Here is a 20,924-nt window from a genome sequence, read left to right on the forward strand (position 1 = left end):
ATCATAGGAGTTTTTCATATTATGTCAACTCATGTCAATCCCGTTTTTTTTGCCCAGCTCATTTGTCTTTGTTGACAACTTGTGTGTGTTTGTGTGTGTGCGTGTGCAACATTAACAGCTGATGTGACATCACTGATCCGCAGCTTGTTCAGAGATCGTCACTTCTGGACAGATGCAGCTCTCTGACCCCATAGTGGAGGACTGATTATGTTTTCCTTTGTAATGAGTTGTCCGTTCCAGCGTCCAAACTTAAAAGTGTAAATAGCTTGCAGTGTTAATGAAGTTCTCCCTCGTCCTAAAATAATCACTTACAAAGTGCATAAAACCTAATTACAACGTAATAACTGTGAGCTGATGTTTCGTGAGGATGCTACCCCTTTAAGAGAGGAAGCGGCAAGATAAGCAACCCCCCCACCCCCACCCCCTTTCCTCCATCACATTGTTCTGCTGCTGCCGGCAAGCAGCAGCTTCCTCCTCACACATCTCGCTGATGTGGAAAGACGCCATTTGTAATGTAACTCCTTGTTCGTGTGTGTTGCGGTTGACGACACACATACAGTATAAGAGCAGGCAGTCCACGATGCTGTGAGACAAGACACCGCTGGACCAGGACCAGCTCAGGTGACGCGCACACACGCACAGTGAACAAAGAGCCCGTGCCTGATGCTACCTTTTGTGTTGTCATGGAAACCATCAGTCATAAGTTGTGAGTAGAGAAGGGGACAGAAAGAGACGAGAGGACACAGAAGGAGACTAGATTATTCCTTCATTGTATCAACAAGACTGCACCTTTCAGAATGATGTTGATGACAAGTCCCCTTCCTCACACAGCAACAGGAAATGTGTGTGTGCGCGTGCATGTGTCCTACTTTTTGGTCTTTGTTTGATGGCCTTATGGAAAACACACAAAGATGTGAAGACAAGAATGGAAGCTGAAGGAATGAAGAAACACGTCTTCATGTAACATTTAGGTTTCAGGAAACTTTATTTCCATGCTATAAGCCTCAAAAGGGTCCACATTAAAGTGGAGACCATGATATTAATGCGTCCACCTGTCTGTCCCCAGGAGCCTGAGTTGAGGCAGTTATCATGGCTCCCAGACCGTCGTCAGGGGAACTATGGGGTCTCCATCTGATGCCCCCACGCATCCTGGTGGACTGCTGCCTTCCCAATGGTACAAGGTCGTTCTGGAAATGTTTGACGGCTGCTGATGTCATTCCTGTTCTCTGGTGTCCTTGTCTTCTAGAACGCAACGCTCAAATGAGCTCCTTGTCATGTGTGCAGGGATGATGGTGAGTCTGGAGTGTCTTCGAGAGACTCCTCTCATCAGTATCAAACAGCAGCTTTTCACCGAGGCCAGGAAGTATCCACTCTACCACCTTCTGCAGGTACGGCTGACCCATGAACCCTCAGCACCTGCTGCAGATCATAACCTCTGCTCTGCGGCTAAACAGGAGGAGTCCAGCTACATCTTTGTAGGTGTGACCCAGGAAGCAGAACGGGAGGAATTTTATGACGAAACGAGGCGGCTATGTGACCTTCGACTGTTTCACCCCATTCTTAAGGTGATCGAGCCCCTGGGAAACCGTGAGGAGAAGATCTTGAATCGGGAGATTGGTAAGAGGTTGTGCAAATGAAGCACTAGTCAGAATAAGGAGTCGTATAGTCCGCCTAAAATTCCATGTGAGCAGGATTTGCCATCGGGATGCCAGTCTGTGAGTTTGAGATGATGAAGGACCCTGAGGTCCAGGATTTCCGTCGTGCCATACTGAGTGTGTGCAGAGAGGCCATGGAGGAGCGGGAGGGGGGCGGCGCCCACAGCCAAGCGCTCTATGTTTATCCCCCAAATGTGGAGTCCAGCCCTCAACTCCCACAGCACATCTACAGCAAGCTGGACAAAGGTTCTAGACCCCGCAAGCACTTTCATTGTCATGCAGATTTTGCCATGGAGATACTTCCAGTAGGACTACAAGAAACCAAAGAAGTGTTTTCCTTGTGTCTATGTACAGGGAGATTGATCGTAACCATCTGGGTGATCGTGTCTCCGTCCAACTCCAAACAGAAATACACACTGAAGGTAACCATTAATTACTAGAATTATAATTGCGTCAGTTACTCACCTGTCAAATGAATATTCTTTTCTCCACAGGTGAGCCATGACAGCCTTCCTGAGCAGCTGATAGCAGAGTCCATCAGGAAGAAGAGCAGATCTATGCACCTTTCGCCTCAGCAGCTCCGCCTGTGTGTCCAGGAGTATCAGGGCCAATACATCCTGAAGGTAGACCTACAGCGTGTCTACTGTATATGGCCTTGCATCACATTTGTTGATCACATCAGATATTGAAGCTCTGCTGCTCTGCCTTGTCGGACCTACAGAATTAGCACGGGTTTCTGATGACGAAGGCATCAGTCCTGTCCCTCACGTATTTTGTGCTTCTTTCCCTATAATTGTTTCCCAACTTTTATTTATTTGGGCAACATCGGTTTAACACATCCTGTATCTAGTAAAGTGAGGCCATCAAAACAAAAGCATGCCAGTAAATAACATGATTGCACCACAGTAAGTAGTCTGGTGTTACCACCAGTTCCTCATAAGGGAATAGGTGTAGTGGTGCTAGTGGAAATTCTGGTGGAAAGACCAGATTGTCCCTTATTTTCCAGAAAGTTTCGCTTATTTCCAAATGTAAATGTTGACGGGTATGGCGTCAGTACATACTGTATGTTGCAATGCCGAATGTAAACAAGCCAATGAATAGTTGGGAATAAAATACAAATGTAGCCATACACGTAATGCTGTCATGTGGCATAATTTTATGTCGCTGTTAGGGCTGCACAATTCTGCAAAAAATGTGAATCACTATTCTCTTTCTTTTCTCTGCAACGATTTTTTCCACACACACACAACACACCATGTTTAGAGCCATTTGCTTATTATGTTTTTTTATTGTTACTATTATTATTTGACTCATCATTGTTTTGTTTTGCTTTAAAGAAACTTCTAATGGTCTTTGTGATGTTCTTCATGGGAGGTTTGGAAGGACAGCTGACGGGGGGGACTTTCTTAAAAGAAATGAATAGAAAGACTGAATAGAATCCACCGAGTGAAAGACATGGCAGGCTCGCTCACTCACTCCACAGTATACTCATGCTCGTAAGTTGTTAGGTGCTGACTAGAAGGAACTGGTTTGTCATTATCGTCAAAGTTGTGGTTGTTCTTTTAATCAGTGATTTTATTGTGCCAAACAAGACACCGGGGTCATGTGTGACCTGCTCCAATGTCCGCTTGGACAGACCATGGCATCCAGGCTGAAAACAAAATCAAATCACATTTCCAATCATTTTCATATGTGGTTAGACTCGTTTAAAAAAAAAAAAAGTTTTTGCTGTTTTTACTTCACATTAAGCTGAATACACATCCAAAAACATGCAGGTGAGGTTAATTGGTGACTCTAAATTGTGCATAGGTATGAATGTGAGTGTGAATGGTTGTCTCTATGTGCCCTGCGATTGGCTGGCGACCAATCCAGGGTGTACCCTGCCTGTCGCCCGAAGTCAGCTGGGATAGGCTCCAGCATGTCCCCGCGACCCTCAAAGAGGAGAAGCGATATAGAAAATGGATGGATGGATTAAGCTGAATACAAGCTGGATATGATCAAAATCAGTTCAGCAGTTTGAACATGTTTATCTCGCCTGTCTGTCACATGACCGCCTCACTCACCCACTACTACTCCTTAGGTGTGTGGCTGTGATGAGTACCTGTTGGAAAAGTATCCTCTCAGTCAGTACAAGGTAAGCGCTTGCAGACAGAACCATTTACATGCACGGGTTCCCTAAAACTGTCTCACCTGCCTACCTGTCTGCACACCTGTAGTACATCCGCTCCTGTATCATCGTGGGTCGTCTTCCTCACCTCATGCTGGTCTCAAAAGACAGTCTCTACTCACAGCTTCCCGCCTCCGGCTTTGTCACGCCTTCATACAGGTATGGCTGCCAATCAGATGGAGAACAAATCAGCAGCCGGCTCGCGCTGTCGGCAGTTTGAAAAAAGTTTGGTTTGTGTTTCAGTCGTCGAACTCCGCAACCATCTCCCTGTCTCGGAGGATCAGACGGTTCTCCTCCACGCTCGCTGTGGGCATTCAACACCCGGCTGAGGGTTCGACTGCTCTGTGCCACCTATGTCAACGTCAACATCCGAGACATCGACAAGGTCTGTCTACCTGTCTTTGTATCGCTGCCTCTTTGTGTCTAATGATGTGTGTGTGCAGATCTATGTAAGGACAGGTATTTATCATGGAGGAGAGCCACTCTGTGACAATGTCAACACACAAAGAGTGCCCTGCTCCAACCCAAGGTAACACACCAAACACTGACTACACGCTGACTGAAACCTCAGCACACGCTGACTACACACATCTGAAGTGTGTTTGTCGTGAGTCCAGGTGGAACGAGTGGCTGACCTACGACATCTACCTGTCTGACCTCCCCCGCTCAGCCAGAGTCTGCCTGTCTATCTGCTCTGTGAAGGGAAGGAAAGGGGCCAAGGAGGTACAAAAAGAGGCGAACATGTACAGTAAAGACTGGAGTGAAACAGGAAGTTAGAGAAAAACCTACCAAATTAAAGTCTCTGTCCACTTGTGTGTCAGGAACATTGTCCACTGGCCTGGGGAAACGTCAACCTCTTTGACTATAAGGACATTCTGGTGTCAGGGAAAGTGGCCCTCAGTTTGTGGCCCGTTCCTCACGGACTCGAGGACCTGCTGAACCCCATCGGAGTGGCCAGTTCCAATCCTAACAAGGTACACTACCAGGTGTTTCGGCGTCCTGCGTCACAAGTAAATTAAGTTCACTAATTGGTCTTGATGCATGCACCTCTAGGAGTCGCCTTGTGTAGAACTCGAATTTTCCTGGTTCAACCAGCCGGTGATGTTTCCTGATGAGCAGCAAATTGAAGAACATGCCAACTGGACCATCAGCAGAGAGCTGGGCCTCAACTACACACACGGCCTGGTAGAATACACACAGTGTACACACACACACACACAGTCTTGTAACACACAGAAAGACAAAGTCTCTATCCCTGTTGTAGAACAGTCGTCTGGCATGTGACAGCAGCGTTTCAGCAGCGGATGCTGAGCAGCTTCGATGTCTCTGCTGTAAAGATCCTCTCTATGAACTCTCTGAACAAGAGAAGGACTTCCTGTGGAGACACAGGTGAGGACCCAAGTAACATCTGTCATCCTGACTGTAGTGTGTCTAGATGTATTTTGTCTCTTTGCAGACATTACTGTGTCAATATTCCAGAGTCTCTTCCGAAGTTACTTCTTTCTGTCAAGTGGAATTCCAGAGATGAAGTATCTCAAGTAGGAGAAACAAACACAAGGGATGAGTGTACATTTGTGACAGAGCACCTTTCCCTTTTTAACTCATCGTCGCCCACATGTCTTCCACCCTTAGATGTACTGTTTGTTGAAGGAGTGGCCTCTGATGGAACCCGAGCTGGCTCTGGAGTTGTTGGACTGTAACTTTCCTGACCCGGTGGTAAGAGAGTTTGCGCTGCGCTGCCTGGTCCAGAGTCTGACGGACGACAAGCTGTCCCAGTACCTGCTGCAGCTCGTCCAGGTTCACTCCGCGCACCGGGAAGAAGTATGTTGCTGTCCGTGGACACAAGTGGATGTAGCCAAGTTTTGGAATGGTATTTCCAGGTGCTGAAGTATGAGATGTACCTGGACAACCCGCTGGCCCGTTTCCTGATAAAGAAAGCGCTGACCAATCAGAGGATAGGACACTTCTTCTTCTGGCATCTCAAGTGAGCAAGGCAGGCAGATAACTTTTGAAGTGAACACATGAAGCACCACATCATTTCCGGGGTGTTGTCTACAGGTCTGAAATGCACAACAAGACGGTGTCGCGTCGTTTTGGCCTGCTGCTTGAAGCTTTCTGCAGAGCCTGCGGCATGTACCTGAAACACCTGAACCGACAGGTGAGCTCCTCTGTTGCATGGTCATTCACACACGGATTGGCGGATTATCATGAAGCCACTGCATGTGTTTCTGCAGGTGGAGGCCATGGATAAACTGGTGAACCTCACAGATACTCTGAAACAAGAAAAGAAGGACGAGACGCAGAAAGTAAGTAAAGAATTGAGCATCACGTCTGAGGTCAGGTCTGACTTACCTGCAATTCTGTGATTGGTTGTCAGACTCAGATGAAGTTCCTGGTTGAACATATGTCCCGTCCAGATTACATGGAAGCTCTGCAGGGATTTGTCTCTCCTCTGAACCCAGTGCACCAGCTGGGACACCTCAGGTGACACACACCCATGGTTCTGCTAGGCTAATAAACAATGCTATGCTACGGTAAGACAGTGGTCACCCTACTTCAACACTGCCAACCGATATGTGTTTCCAGGCTGGAGGAGTGTAGGATCATGTCATCAGCAAAGCGCCCCTTGTGGTTAAATTGGGAGAACCCTGACATCATGTCTGAACTGCTCTTCACCAACAATGAGATCATCTTCAAGAATGGAGATGGTAGAACCTTTTCTACGGGGTGTTAGAAGCATGGTCACAGCACAATGGGCCCCTGGGAATTGTGGGTAATGAGGCTCTTGTGTTGCAGACTTGCGGCAGGACATGCTGACACTGCAGATCATCAAGATCATGGAGAACATCTGGCAGAACCAAGGTCTAGACCTGCGGTGAGACCAGTGACCTCATCAGTGAAAACATCATCACATATGAGCCTCACTGTACAGTATGTACTCTATGTGTCTGTCTCTTAGGATGCTCCCATATGGATGTCTGTCCATTGGAGACTGTGTGGGTCTCATCGAGGTGGTGAAGAACAGTTTCACTATCATGCAGATTCAGTGCAAAGGAGGCCTGAAGGGGGCGCTGCAGTTCAACTCAAACACTCTGCACCACTGGATTAAAGACAAAAACCGTGGAGAGGCGTCAGTATCTGCCCGTCTTCCTGTTGACCTGTCAGGGTACCTGTAACCTGTCTCTCCGTATTTCTCTCAGGTACGATCGAGCCATCGACTTGTTCACCAGGTCTTGTGCAGGTTATTGCGTGGCGACATTCATTCTGGGAATCGGTGACCGCCACAACTCTAACATCATGGTGAAGGAGAACGGGCAGGTGGGTGTACGGTTCCTGATGTCCCCCTGCACAGCTTCCTGTACAAACTCTGACCTGACTTACTGCAGCTCTTCCACATCGACTTTGGTCATTTCCTGGACCACAAGAAGAAGAAGTTCGGCTACAAGCGGGAACGTGTTCCTTTCGTGCTAACACAGGACTTCCTGATTGTCATCAGCAAAGGAGTCCAGGAGTCAACCAAGACAAAAGAGTTCGACAGGTCTCTCTTGTCCCACCTGTGTGCCTGTCTGCTGTCCTCCCCCGTCAAAACCAGAGTTGGAGAGATCTCTCACTTGTCCCACCTGTCTCACCGCGTCTCAGGTTCCAGGAGATGTGTTACAAAGCGTACCTGGCAATCCGTCAGCACGCCAGCCTCTTCATCAACTTGTTCTCGCTGCTGCTTGGCTGTGGGATGCCTGAACTGCAGAGCTTTGACGACATCGCCTATCTGAGGAAGACACTTGCGCTGGGTAACACACACTCACGCAAATCCACTGTTGAAACCACAAATAACTCATGTTATGATTTTTTTGTGTCAGAGAAAAGCCAGCAGGAGGCGCTGGAGTATTTTACAAAGCAGATGAATGACGCTCACCACGGAGGCTGGAGCACCAAGATGGACTGGATCTTCCACACTATTCGACACATGCCCAATGAGCACTAAAATACACACAAGGAAGCACTAAATGTTGTCATGGCAACATGAATCTCAGGGTTGCAGGTCAGAGAATGCCAAAGGCGTCTTCCATTCGGTGCTAACGTTAGCCAGTTAGCTGCTGTTGTAGCATACATTTGAATCAAACTTTATTGAGAAGCTGCTGTAGAAAGCAGAGAGCAATAAACTCAAGACAATCAGCCCTAGCCAAAATGGGTGGGCAATACTGCAAATGTTGATATCGATCAGATACCAAGTAAATACAGGGCCAGTAGTGCTAATATCAATACTTTTTACTTGAAATTTTTGTAACATCATTGAATGACTGTGATTTTGCCTTTAATTCATGATAAGTCATGATTATAATCAGAATAAAACACAGGAAAAATATTTTAAATATTTTTTAGCAACAAATTTATAATTTAAAAAAATAAAAAATTTAACAACATATAAATACAACAATATAATACAATGTAACAATAGCAACAAAATAACACAATTACTCCCTATATTTGTACAATTGTTAGAGCAAAATAAGTGAAGAAAGCCCTCCAAAACTTAATGCCTGAGTTTGTAACAATATAAAATATATTTAACTTATAATGGCAACAATGTAACGATATGAACAACCCAACAAAAACAAAGATATACAGAAGAGAATTTAAAAATATCAATGTCATCACGCTAGCATCAATCTGATAGTGATACCACCCTAGGTATCGATCTGATCAGTATTTGGAACCGATCAGGGAAAACTTGGCGGCATTTGAGTGTTAATGTGCTTTCTCTCATTATGTATTGTTTATGGAGGTTAAAACATTGTAAAGCTAATGAAACAAAACAACTACTAACTTCCTCTTGACTGGTTCAACTATGACCATTTTTTTCATGTTACCTTGAGAAAAAAAAACAATCAGCTGCTTGTTAGCATCATTGCTAATTGTCATTCGCTAGCTAAATACATGTGACAACAACTAGGAGGTTAGTCTAAGGCTTGTTTGTGCTCAGGTCAGAGGTCAGGTCGCATTGTGTACCTAATATCAACGATACTATGTTGCCATGGTGATGATGAAAAGCTGTGATTGTAAGATTTCAGTAGGAATGACTGCTTCATGTATTTGACGCAGATATAATCATTTATTGATTTATGATTTTTTTTTTTTTGTCTTTAAACGCACACGATGAGTGAATCACTGAAGAAACTTTGATCTTCTACTGTATGTTGCAATCTTGTATTCAATACAGAGAGACTTATTCGCTGTTTTGTTGCCATTGTTGTTGAAATTGGAGCGCATGGCTGCATCATGTTTGCACTAATAAAGTAATTTTTGTTTATAAGCCACGTAAAGATATTCTGTTAGTCTGACGATGCATTTCACAATAACAGTAGCCTGTTCAAACACGTACATAAACTTCAGAGGAATATGAACAGTTATTCAAAAATCAACACACGTAGGATACATACTGTAAAACTGCTTATCTTAAATATATTTACAACACATATTTTTGAGAGTTTGCTTAAGACTTTACGTCAGCCAGTTGTGTGCGGTCAGGACCAACAAGGCCTTCACTGCTGGTCTAAACACTACCAGAAGAACTGGCTTACATTTACAACTTAAATTCTAGTATTTGTTCCATGAAATGGTATTAGTTTATTCCAGCTGTCAATTATTTTAATTTAGTAGTGTGTTTCTTGGCTGCACCTGCGTCCAGTAGTGTATTTGTATGTTCGATTTCTTTGTCCAATCCAGATTTCACCTTCTATTTGTTGCCATGTCCATCTCAATGTCACATACATACTATTAGCAACAGAGCGGGGTTTGTTTTTTTCAGCCAGTCAGACTTCAGAGTTGCTGCACGGGGCCAGCAAGTTGGCCCACAGTGACATCAGCACTTTTCTGTCCTCTGATTGTTTGATCAGAGCAAAACTGTTCAACAAGTTACGCCCACAATGGCTGACTGAGGAGGACAAAGTTACATCTGGTGAGTAGAGGTATTTTATTTCAAAGGTTTTCTATTTTTATCATGTAATTTGACAAACATCGATTGTGAACTGCTCCAGGTGATGTTGTCGTGTAGAAGGTTGGAGCTGTCTAAACTCTTAATCACCAAGCTGTTCTATTCACACTTTTTACATTTGGCTGAGCGACACTTATAGTGTTGGAGTCCCTGCTGAAGGCCGGGGTACAGTATGAAATGCACTGCTACTCTGATATATTTTGTACATTAAAGATGATAAAAGTAATCCAATCTTGGTCAAGATATGCTCATATCTAAACTAAACATTTTTGTGTTATACATGTCAGCGCAAATTAGTGTAAACATACCTCATCAATCGCCATCTTCGATACGTAGCGGAAAGGGAAGAAACTTGAGTGGCAAAAGTCATAATTCAAAAAGTGAGAATAAGCGGGTGAATATCACCATCGTCATTTCCAGTAGGTGCGCAACCACCATAATGGATTTGATACAGCCAGGGGGGCCGGCATCTCTGACTCAAAATTTATTTTTAGACTATTTGACGCGAAGCTGAATTTAGTTAGATGCATGTTTTGTAGCAATACGAATCAGAGGTGGGGGGGTCAAGTCACTAGTTGATTAGTTGACTCGAGTCTCAAATTTTGGGACTTGTTTGACAAACACTGTAAAAAGACATGAATTGCTTATGATTGGAGATGGGTGAAATTGCATGGTGTCCTGAGAGAGTCACTCAGAGACACCTCCCCCCCAATAATAATTAGGGGTGTCACGGGACGAGACGATACACAAGATTTGGTCTACGAGAACATGAGGAGATTTTAACTTTACTTTTAAGAAAATGACAATGGAAAAATATGACAATATATTGCAACTTACTAATATAATTTCTTCTGCGTTACACTCTTTTGCACTGTGTGTTTATGCTACTGGCCCTGCCTCCACGCACCACTGTATGGCTAACAAAAGAGCTCACTCCATTCATGCCGTTGTTCTATGGCACAAACACGCCAAGGCACTAATGGAATAAATAATAATAAAGCTCATGATAACATAATTTTACAACATACGCATGCCCACAACAGCGGGGCTTACAAGCTTTGGCACCACGGAGAGCGACTATGTGACTTTGAAGTCCATCAAACGGACATGAAGTACAACAAACCAAGCGAACAACAAAAACATTAGGCTACATGGTCACTAATAATAAAACAGTATAGCGCCATCATTTTGACACCCACTTTAACTATTTCAACGCAGGGCTTGTATCAGTAGCTATAAAGTTTAGTAAAACTGGCACAGCGACCCACAGGTTCGCAAACACAATTTCAGTATGAAGTACTACAGTACTACAGGCCTACTCACCACTATTTGAAGGACATACGACGAGCCTTTGCTCTCCGTGAACTCGTCCACAATGCTCTGGATGTCCATTTTCTTTGCGGTCTTTCTCTATGGACAAAATGGCAAGTCCACATAGTCTCTCCTGTCTCACTGTGAATGAATACTCAGAGGTTATAATGGTGACGGGAAGAGCTATCCAGGGGCGCGCCATCCTACCAGCCCCCCCGAATGAATCCGCTTTCTGCCGGTTTGGAGGTGGGAGACAAGGAAAACAGACATGCATGCACATGTTTGAAATTAATTGTATTGAAGCCGGTAAAATTTCATTTTCATTTATTGTGCGATTCATTTATTTATTATCGCCCCAGGTCTAGTGCCCACGAGACGAGAAATCTTGTCACGTTTTACGCTTGCGAGATCTTGTGACACCCCTAACTATAACAATACAGTCGAAACTGTCAGGTACGAAAAACTAGCCAACTCTGGTGTGTAAAAAAGAACTGTTTAGAATGAAAATACTATTTTATTTAAAAGCGCTTTTCAGAAACTCACAATGCAATAAAATACAAAAAATATACAGTAAAGCAATAAAGACAGAAAATCAATCAGTGAGTTCAAAACAGAACATATAACAAAATGCAAGTGTTAGACGTTAAAAGACACCTTTGGCATGAGTCTTGAAGGTGCATAGGTCAGTACAGTTACGGACTGGTGCGGGAAGGGAGTTCCAGAGGGAGGGGGCAGCAAAGCTAAAGGCTCTGTCGCCTTAAATAACTTGCATTATTTTCTCATGATGAAATTCATTGCTTTTTTTCCGCTGAAAGTTTCTGAAAGGCCAAAATGTAGGCCTTGTTAAGGATCACTTAATAGCATACAACTGCACAATAATCATCAGCAGCTTTGTACATGTTTAATTTGAATATGTGATATAAACGTATCAAGCTGTTATTTTATCATGACCTTAGATCAGGGGTGCTCACACTTTTTCAGCCTGTGAGCTACTTTTAAAATGACCACGTCCCAAAGATCTTCCTCCTACTATGAACGTATAATTACTATAATTATAAATATGAGTATTCATGTAGGTTGTACGCATATATCAGGGGTGCATGCACTTTTTCGGCATGCACGTTGACATGATCTACCCTAACTATAAAACATATATATAATATAAATGGTAAACTTTGAAACTGATAAACTAATTACTAATGACCAGTATTTCACATTCACAGTTTCAGAGTTTACAGGTAATCAAAGAAGTTGATATCATTCAGTAATTCACAATTCAATTAAATATGGCAATAAAGATAACTATACATAATTCCTCAGTAGTTATGTACATAACCCGAGTACCCGTATGTCAAAATAGCTACATGGTGTTCATTAGACACACAGCTCATGTATTAGGATTTGCTATCAAACATTACAAATATACAAGAAATGAAAATTATCATGCAAGAGACAATGATGCCAAAGTCAAGGAAACATATTGAAAAGGTTTCAGCAATGGGCACATTTTCCGATTTGTCATGAAATAATAATTTAAGAAACTGAAGTGCAGAAAACACGCGTGTCCATTGTGGAGTTCAGGACGCGCAGCGAAGGCATCAAACAATTCACTTTTTTCTACATAAGTTGCCACTACAATTGAACGGTTAACTGTTGTTATAGATATAGGCATCTTACCGCTGAGTTAGTTCATCCGTAATCACAATAATAAAGATTAACGTTGCATCTTTGTGAGCAGTTTGCGACGCCTGTTCGCCACTTCATCTCTGCCAATAGCGAATCAGGAGGGGCGCTTAACATCAGATGACTGATGTCAAATGACGTCTACAAAGTGACATTTACGAGAGCGACTCAAACTACATTTGTAAATGACTGGAAGCTAGCAATCACCTTAAGGGGCACCCTACCCCAGATTGTAAAGTAGCCTACAGTAGAGGAGTGAAGAATTGATTTTGAATTGTATATTGACTTACCATATATTTACGGTTTGAATATCGCCATTTTGCTTTATCACGTTTTTTTCAAAAATGTATGAATTAATAAATGATAGCTGTTTTCTGGTTGACTATGGCCTATTATTAGTCCAAAATATTGAAACACAAGTTATATGTAGTATTCTGGCCACTAGGCGTCAGTAATGACACAAAACATTGACGAGACGTGACATTACAACACATGACCTGAACACTCCATGTCGTCAGACGTGGCATGTCCTACACGATAGAGTGAAAAAAGTTTCCCTCATATTCCGAGTGGAAGTGGTAAGTTTTTGGCTTCTTACTTTTTCTTTCTTCCCCACTCTATTTGAAACCCTTTGTTAAGTATAGAATAAACAATTTGGAGGCTAACGAGTTAGCTCGCTAGCAAGCTACACAGCTGTGGTCTTATCTTGTGTGCCTGCAGTGTTCCCGTAGCCTGCGCATTAGCAATGTGGTATAAACAAAGAATAAAAGGAGTGCAAAGGTGGCTTTAGGTGTTATTTCATGTCTAATAATGGTTCAAAAACGCATTTAGAAAGTCATAAACAGTTTTTATGCTCTAAATACGAAAATATTCCATTCATTAATATTTAATCTTATTTCAAGGAAATTCCCTTATTTCCTCGGTCAGGTCTGGAACCAATTAACCGCAACAAATGAGGGGCGGCTGTAAGCCCTATTAATAATCTATAATCATTTTTTGATAATAATGTAAAATAGGTTATTCAGTGGCGATACTGTATCAGTTATTGCCAATGTTGAAATTAAACTCAACTCGTGTACCACCGTCTTTGCTGATTTAAATGTGGAAACTGGGGTAGATCACCAGGCTTTTGTATGCATTGACTTGTGACTTGCTTGATTCTCACCACTATGTCTTGGGACTTGTTTGAGACTTGATGGTTATGACTTGACACATACACGTGACTTACTCTGACCTCTGATACGAATACACGGTAAACAATTGTTTATGATAATACATTATTTTTAGTTTTCATTATTTGGAAAATAACAAACAGGCTAAAAAAAATTGTCTTAGAATAGGATCGAACGCATGCCGTCTGTCTTAGCAGGTAGAAGCATGCGACATTACACCACCAGATATTTCTGGAAAGGGGGTGGATTCTTTGATTTTATTTTCTTATTGATGACAGCGCAGGAAAAGACAGGAAATAAGTGTGTTGTAAAATTTCATATCAAGTGTCCTGTCAGTCATTAATTCCATTGACATTTTATAGGCTATTTTTGATCGTTACGGTAATAAGGACAAATGTCCCTTTTAAACTCAAAATGGGACGCGTAACCTAGTGGTTCTATCTAATCTCATCCTCCTTTCCCTCTTTCCTTTGTGAAAAGCAAATTTTATTTTACGAGGCAACATTTTAGCATTCTGGCTGCTACAAAGCACCGTCACTGGTTTGTACTAAAGCAGGACAAAACAGTTTCATGCAGATATGTGAGGGTAGTTGGATGTCAAAATGGATGTTTACTTTTTGTCAATGTGGATACTTCACTTTACTGCCAAAAACAAATATCAATGAGATTGCTTTTGATTGTTTTATGACTATATTAAAAAAAAAAAAAAAACAATTCTCAACCCAGGTAGAAAAATAATATTTTTACTCGTTTTTGGGTGCCCATGTCAGTCAAGGGCACTTAGAATGGGAATTGTCCTAACTCCCCCCCCATACACTCAAAGTTCACAGTCAGCAAGGCAATACGCAGTGTACATTACCGTATGTATTTGTTGAAGAGTACATGTCGAAGCACAGAACTGAAACAGCTAAATAAGTTGTGGTCATGTGACCGTTAAGTTTGAACGTGTACTACTGTATTGACATTGGTGAACCTGCAAACTTGAATAACTTTGGACCTCAACTCAAAAGCACACAAAATGTACTCACTATTCCCAATAGGTTTCCCAGCAGCATTGGGGTTGTGGGCGGAGTCTGTTGTGCTGCTCTGAAAGATAACCTCACCCTTTTTCATGGAAACCCTCTACACAATCCATTGACCACATTATGATAAAAGGCGTTGGATTTAGGCCATGCCCACACAGGAACGATCATGGGGTTTGTTTTTGGTGGGTCTCAAAAGGCGTCCACACAGTCTTTGATAATACTGTCTGATAATATCGGTCCACCGATAATATCGGCCCACCGATATTGCCATAAAAATTTAATATCAGTATCGGGATTTTTCCCTATAATGAAAGCCGATAATAAACATAATGTATATTGGCCAATGGGCTCCCATATTTACCAGCGCGCAAAAGATGACATCATCAAACCACCTCTCAAGCGTGTAAACAAACGTAGGTGGCTAGTAGCAAACTAGCTTGCTCTTTCCATCCATTTTCTAGATATGCTGCTTATCCTCAATAGTAGGAATGTAACAATTCCCAGAGTAATAAACAGTAAAATCTTACACGATGTGTGCGCGCTTGATTAGGACAGTCCGTGGGGACGTCCATGAAAATTCAGCTTTTTCATATAGCAGTTGTATTTTCATTCATATACATCTTTGTTCGGTAGCTTACTTTTCCTCTTCAATTTCGCATCGGCGGTATGGCAAGAAGATTGAACAAATTTTACTAGGGATGCTCCGATCAATCGGCCAATTTCCGTGAAAGTATGCCGATAAATCCCTTTCAGCGCAATCACAGCTTGGAGTGATCACTGCATGCAGTGTAGTGTCTTGGGTGGTAGCATCCTCCTTCCACTTTTCTTCACACTGCGCAGGCGTGCCAAAACAAAAACAATCATGGCTGCTGTGTGGAACTTACCTGCTAACACATGCCACAAAGCACTTTAAAAAGTTTTAATTTAATACGGCATTTGAAGAACAAACACTTGACTGAGTATGGTGAGCAGCTAAGCAGCCAAAACGGTGGCCAACACTCGCCCGTGTGTGCGTGGCAGTCAGAATGCGTAGCAAATAATCCAAAAAATAAGTGAATTCATCGGACGAGATGACCAAACTTCATCAGCGGTGGAAGACACCGGGTTTGCAGACAGCTCTCACTTGGAGCCCACCCGCTGTACGTTTTGCCTGGATGTCCTGCTATAGCTCTACAAGCGTACTCTCACATCTGAACTCTCCTTAAAAAAGGCCTCTCATCCTCTGTCGGGAGTGATATATGTTCTCTTGAAAAAGTTAAATATGTTTTTGTCTAAATTATTATGATTCCTTTTTTCATATCATATAACCAATAGCAGAAGGGCAGCCAGGAACTGTGGGCCCCATGAAAAAAAGGGGGACCTTTTTATTAACTACTAATCTTATTAGTAATTACCTATTTTTGGCCTCCATCGCAGTCATGGGACCTTGGAATTGTCATGACTTTTTCCCTTTATATACGGCACCCTTGGCCAATACCACCCCATCGATCCATCTTCTTCCGCTTATCCGAGGTTGGGTCGCAGGGGCAGCAGCCTAAGCAGGAAGTCCAGACTTCCCTCTCCCCGGCTCCTTCATCCAGTTCCTCCTGGCGGACCCCAGGCCAGTTGAGAGACAGTCTCTCCAACATGTCTACCGGTCGGACGTACCCTGAACACCTTGAACATCTCCGCGAGGAGGTGCCAATAGCATTCATGATAAATATATAGAAAAATGTATAATTAATCCATGAGATCGTTATCGGTATATTTCACTCATGGATTATCGGTATCGGAATCTGCAGCATAAAACCCTGATTGGAGCATGCCCACATTTTACATGTAGTCACAGCATGGTTAGGCTGCGGGCATCCAAGACATCATTATAACACAGTATGACATTTACTAGCTTAGCATAAGCGCAATGTCGATCCGTGATTCTTTGTCAGGTCAAAGAAAACTGATGGGTGTGTACATTTTCCTCATTTGTTTTATTATAAAAGTCGTTTCTACGTTGACTGTGAACAAAAAAAAATGTAAAAAAACAACATGACAATGAAGAGTCCACGGTCTCCATGGTAACACACAGGTAAGCATGGCTGGGGGAGGGGCCGGTGGGGATAACCAACAGAGGGTGTCATCCTCCTCAGACACTTGTAACATCCATTGACCTCATCTCACACACACAAGCAATCAGTTATCCACAGTGTGTGCGTGTGTGTGTACGTCACATGGTCCAGCTGAGCTGTGACCTTTGACCTCTATGCACAACACAGGGAGCAAGAAGCTCAAGTAAAAAAAAAAAAAAAAACACACACAAATGAGGACAACTAGGACAGTGTCGGTCCATTGAGGGGGACAACACAAGTGCCTCCGACTGGCTCCCGTGTGTATGTCTACCTGTAACCATGCCTCCTGTGAAGCTCCGCCCCTGCCACTTTATAAGCCAATCAGCAGCTTGGAGACGTATTTTCTCTAAAAAAAAAGTTTGTGTGAAAGATCTGAAATTTGACCTTACTCCTCACACACACACACGCATACACACACACACACACACACACACACACACACCTCTGTGTCCCTACAGCTGGGTCCCTACTCATCATCTTCGTCCTCTTCTTCTTCATCCTCGCCTTCATCCTCCTCCTCTTCCTCGCCCCCCTGTGCTGATGAACCGGGGTTCCTGGCGTATGAAGCGCCACCCCGATATGCCACCATGTCCTGGGAAACAGGAAGTTGACACATAACACACTTGCCCGTCCCATGTGTGTGTTTGTGCACATGTCTTACCCGGTCATATTTCTCTCTGAGTTTCTGCGCCTTCTCTTCATACGGTTGCTTGTCAGACTGTGACAGCTTGCTCCACATCTCTCCCAGTTTTTTGGCGCAGTCCCCTATGGAGAGGCCCGGGTACTGCTGCTTCACGCTGGGACGGTACTCGCTGCAGAAGACGAAGAACGCAGACCTACACAAGCCAGAGACAGACAGGTTTGGACTCTGAGGGCTGAGGCGCTGTCTGCAGTTCTCTGGTGAGTGGCCTTACGGTGGTCGTTTGGGTGCGTTGGGGTCTTTCCTCTTGCGACCTCTCTTTCCAAAGCCTTTGGGCGGGACGTAGTCTCTCATCTCCCTGTTGTAACGCACCTTGTCAGCCTTGGCCATGTCCTCAAAACACTTCTTATCACTGGGAGACAGAGCCTGTCCAAAGAGACAACCTTTCACTTTAGGTGACATCATCACACACACTTTTGGTCACGTGTGAGAAAGACCCATTTTTTTCCCCCCTGCCAACACATTTGACAGCTTCATCGCACCTTCCATCTCTCTGAACACTTCTTGGAGAACTCGGCAAAGTTGACAGACTGCTCTGGGTTCTTCTTGCGGTGCTCCTCTCGACACGTCTGCACAAAGAAGGCGTATGCCGACGTCTTTCCCTTGGGCTTGTTCACATCTTTTCGCATCATTGTGGCAGCCTGCTGGGACGACAACACACTCTGAGGGTGCGTTTTCACTTGTAGTCCGGTAACTCGTACCGTAAAGCACCGTGTGTAAACCGCACCTTTTTTCCACTGGTAAGAAGCGAAAAATCGGGGTGCGGTTTATACACGATGACAGGTCTGTGACCAGACGCAGAAATTGATGAGAAGCCTATTTTAGTAGAGCCGTCTGTGGGTCAGACAGTTGCTTTGACTTTAGCGCCCTCTGCTGTACAGTTGCTGAAAATGCTTGTGTATGCAACTAACTTATCTGACGGCTGTCTGTATTTTCACAGTGAAACGATCTCTATATACACAGAATATACACTGACAAAGGGAAGCAGTGAAAGATATCAAAACATCTCTGAAAATTGCAAATTTCTTTATTTTGATTTATTATTATTAATAATCTGTGCTTAGCCATAATATTAAAGATCTAGATGCCAAAGTTCAGATTTCTCCTTTATTCTTCTTTTTGAAATTGCTCAGTACCTTTACGCATGTTGATTTGAGATGAAAGAGTTGCCAAGCATTTATGAACAAAAAATTTTTCCCCCCGTCGTGAGCCTGAAAATGGGGGTGCAGTTAATACACGGGTGCGGTTTATACACGGTGCTTTACGGTAGTCCGGTAATGATATGCATAAAGTCACACCTCCATTGGACTGCGAATGTGACATCTACATTGTCTAATGATGTCTAAAACAACAACATTGTCTACAGCCACAACATGACGTCTTCCGGGTCACATTCACTTGAAGGACTTTCCTTTTACCAGAAGAGCTGCAACAAAGAGGATAATTTGCATAAAGACAAGGTTCCCGAAGATGTGCTGCAAGAAGATGACGTTTTTGACAACTTCAGTGAATTGTCATGATCCACATGACCCCTTTGACAAAAAAGAGCCGTGTATGTTTAACTACTGTATTTACGCTTCTGGGATTAAAATTAACTCTTACTTTTTCATACTATTCTGTTGGATGTTGCTATGCATTGCCTGATTCATTTGGTGGCATCTTATTAGGCGTTTTATTACAGTCGGCATTCACACTTGCCTCACTCAGGACGAGACCGCCCGGCTGATTGATCCAGTCCAGTACTGCATTAACACGTCATCAAACAAACATAACTAGCAGAACAACTGGACTGCAGAACTAGACCAAAAATGACAAGTCTGAAGGTACCCTAATTAACAAAGGTGACAGGGGTTGAAGATTGTGTGGGGGGGGGGGGGGGGGGGGGGGGGGGTGGGGGGGGGGGGGGGGGGGCAGCGTCTAGAGTGTTTTGCAATATAAATGATTAAGTGTAAAATATGTTATGGTTATGTCTCAACCATAATTTCTTTTTGCAGATAATGTATAAAGTGAACCTGCATGTGACGTTGGTTTTCATCGTAAAAAGAAATCAATTGTCAGGGAGGTACTTGCTCTGGTTATCACTTCACCGAGGGCCAAAGAACGGCCCATCCAGCGAGCTGGGCCAGTAACAAAGAACAGATAGAGTCCATTTTCTCTCAGAGGCACAACGGGCCCACCTGCACCCTCTCGACCCGGGACTTGCCGTGGGAGAGGGGTGCTGCGGCCGGCCAGTCGCTGGCTGAGCCTCAGCACTGGAGGAGGAGAAGCCGCGTCGTGGACGGAATTGACTGATAGCAATGGTTAGCTGAACGTGGCTAGCTGCAGCCAGAACAATGAACCACCATTTGCTTCCCGCCCTCTGCAGAGCGAGCCTCCCATCCCCCTCCGCGACGTCACAACAGACGTTCGGAGCACAAAGGCGCAGGAAAACATAACATTAGCCGACGCACCAGTGTGTCCTTATATTTTCCAGTGCCAAATTCGTCCGTTTGCAATGGAAATGTGGCCCGCAGTAATACAGCTGCGCATTTTCAAGGACTGGATGCGGCTATGCTCCGGAGGTTGAAGAGTTGTATGGGCGGCGCAGGCTATTTGCTGGCATTCAGTCTTCAAAATGGGCGTTTCTTGGTCACTACAACACTACTTGAAGAGTCATCAGCTGGCACGGACGTAAGATGACAGTAGCAAAGGCACAGTAAGACCTACATTGTGCATTTTGTCTTCTTTTTGGCCGCCCCATTCATGAGCTGGAGGGTCAGGACAGGAGCGATGTGCCCAGCTTTCTAACCCGCGTCCCTTACAAGATAGCCGGCTGTACTCACTCGTCAGGAGGGCCGGCGACAGGCTGAAGCACACTTGGGATCGGGCTTCGGCTTTTGACCACTCACGGTTTATTGTTGTTGTCTGGTGGCTGAAGCAGAGACTGGACCGTCGGTTCACTTTCAAACTGGGTCGAGCTGAGGACCAGTACCGCCCCCAGACCACGCCCCCGTAGTTTATTCCAAATCTGCAATCAGAAAGGGGGCGGTCGTGATGGGTGGGGTTTATGCAAATACTCTTCTTTGATTGGCTGACGATGCAGCCAGTCGTCAACATGGGGCGGAAATTATTGTT

The 20,924-nt window shown here is 43.9% G+C and overlaps 3 protein-coding genes and 1 long non-coding RNA gene across 14 annotated transcripts in view; 2 read left to right on the top strand and 2 right to left on the bottom strand.

The window, feature by feature from the left end:
- Positions 1 to 48, top strand: part of LOC129167877 (sperm acrosome developmental regulator-like) — a 9,033-nt gene extending 8,985 nt beyond the window's left edge. The window contains exon 4 of the mRNA XM_054752532.1: positions 1 to 48. This exon is cut by the window's left edge and continues 2,098 nt beyond it. The gene's annotated coding sequence lies outside the window, so the exon portion shown is untranslated.
- A 424-nt stretch (positions 49 to 472) lies between these two features.
- Positions 473 to 9,131, top strand: LOC129168231 (phosphatidylinositol 4,5-bisphosphate 3-kinase catalytic subunit alpha isoform-like). 8 transcript variants are annotated; one of them, XM_054753253.1, is made up of 28 exons: positions 473 to 621; positions 1,067 to 1,174; positions 1,285 to 1,475; positions 1,566 to 1,617; positions 1,692 to 1,901; positions 2,010 to 2,077; positions 2,150 to 2,278; positions 3,736 to 3,789; positions 3,872 to 3,981; positions 4,066 to 4,207; positions 4,266 to 4,351; positions 4,440 to 4,545; positions 4,644 to 4,796; positions 4,876 to 5,007; positions 5,087 to 5,211; positions 5,279 to 5,360; positions 5,455 to 5,619; positions 5,703 to 5,806; positions 5,881 to 5,980; positions 6,057 to 6,128; positions 6,200 to 6,306; positions 6,409 to 6,530; positions 6,619 to 6,697; positions 6,782 to 6,952; positions 7,023 to 7,140; positions 7,209 to 7,360; positions 7,462 to 7,610; positions 7,680 to 9,131. In XM_054753253.1, exons 2-28 carry the CDS (start codon positions 1,090 to 1,092, stop codon positions 7,802 to 7,804), a joined length of 3,189 nt encoding a protein of 1,062 aa, XP_054609228.1. In that variant the 5' UTR covers positions 473 to 621; positions 1,067 to 1,089; the 3' UTR covers positions 7,805 to 9,131. The 8 variants fall into 8 exon arrangements, with proteins under 8 accessions (XP_054609228.1, XP_054609226.1, XP_054609229.1 ...); XM_054753251.1 differs by having other exon boundaries at positions 1,285 to 1,388; positions 1,455 to 1,617; XM_054753254.1 differs by having other exon boundaries at positions 1,285 to 1,388.
- LOC129168233 (uncharacterized) lies at positions 912 to 7,698 on the bottom strand. 3 transcript variants are annotated; one of them, XR_008566233.1, is made up of 6 exons: positions 6,175 to 7,698; positions 5,960 to 6,095; positions 4,612 to 5,882; positions 3,846 to 3,987; positions 2,121 to 3,756; positions 912 to 1,966 (listed from the first exon to the last, which is right to left on the bottom strand). It is a non-coding gene; the product is annotated as an uncharacterized LOC129168233 (long non-coding RNA). The 3 variants fall into 3 exon arrangements; XR_008566234.1 differs by having other exon boundaries at positions 4,612 to 5,651; positions 5,724 to 6,095; XR_008566232.1 differs by having other exon boundaries at positions 4,612 to 6,095.
- Positions 9,132 to 16,953: 7,822 nt separating the features above from the next.
- LOC129167986 (high mobility group protein B2-like) lies at positions 16,954 to 20,800 on the bottom strand. 2 transcript variants are annotated; one of them, XM_054752734.1, is made up of 6 exons: positions 20,633 to 20,800; positions 18,293 to 18,451; positions 18,025 to 18,176; positions 17,772 to 17,946; positions 17,553 to 17,702; positions 16,954 to 17,456 (listed from the first exon to the last, which is right to left on the bottom strand). In XM_054752734.1, exons 2-5 carry the CDS (start codon positions 18,440 to 18,442, stop codon positions 17,577 to 17,579), a joined length of 603 nt encoding a protein of 200 aa, XP_054608709.1. In that variant the 5' UTR covers positions 18,443 to 18,451; positions 20,633 to 20,800; the 3' UTR covers positions 16,954 to 17,456; positions 17,553 to 17,576. The 2 variants fall into 2 exon arrangements, with proteins under 2 accessions (XP_054608709.1, XP_054608708.1); XM_054752733.1 differs by having other exon boundaries at positions 16,954 to 17,702.
- Between the last annotated feature and the right edge of the window lie 124 nt (positions 20,801 to 20,924).

Source organism: Dunckerocampus dactyliophorus, chromosome 15 (genome assembly GCF_027744805.1).
Source record: "Dunckerocampus dactyliophorus isolate RoL2022-P2 chromosome 15, RoL_Ddac_1.1, whole genome shotgun sequence".
In the NCBI taxonomy this organism is placed as follows: Eukaryota; Metazoa; Chordata; class Actinopteri; order Syngnathiformes; family Syngnathidae; genus Dunckerocampus; species Dunckerocampus dactyliophorus.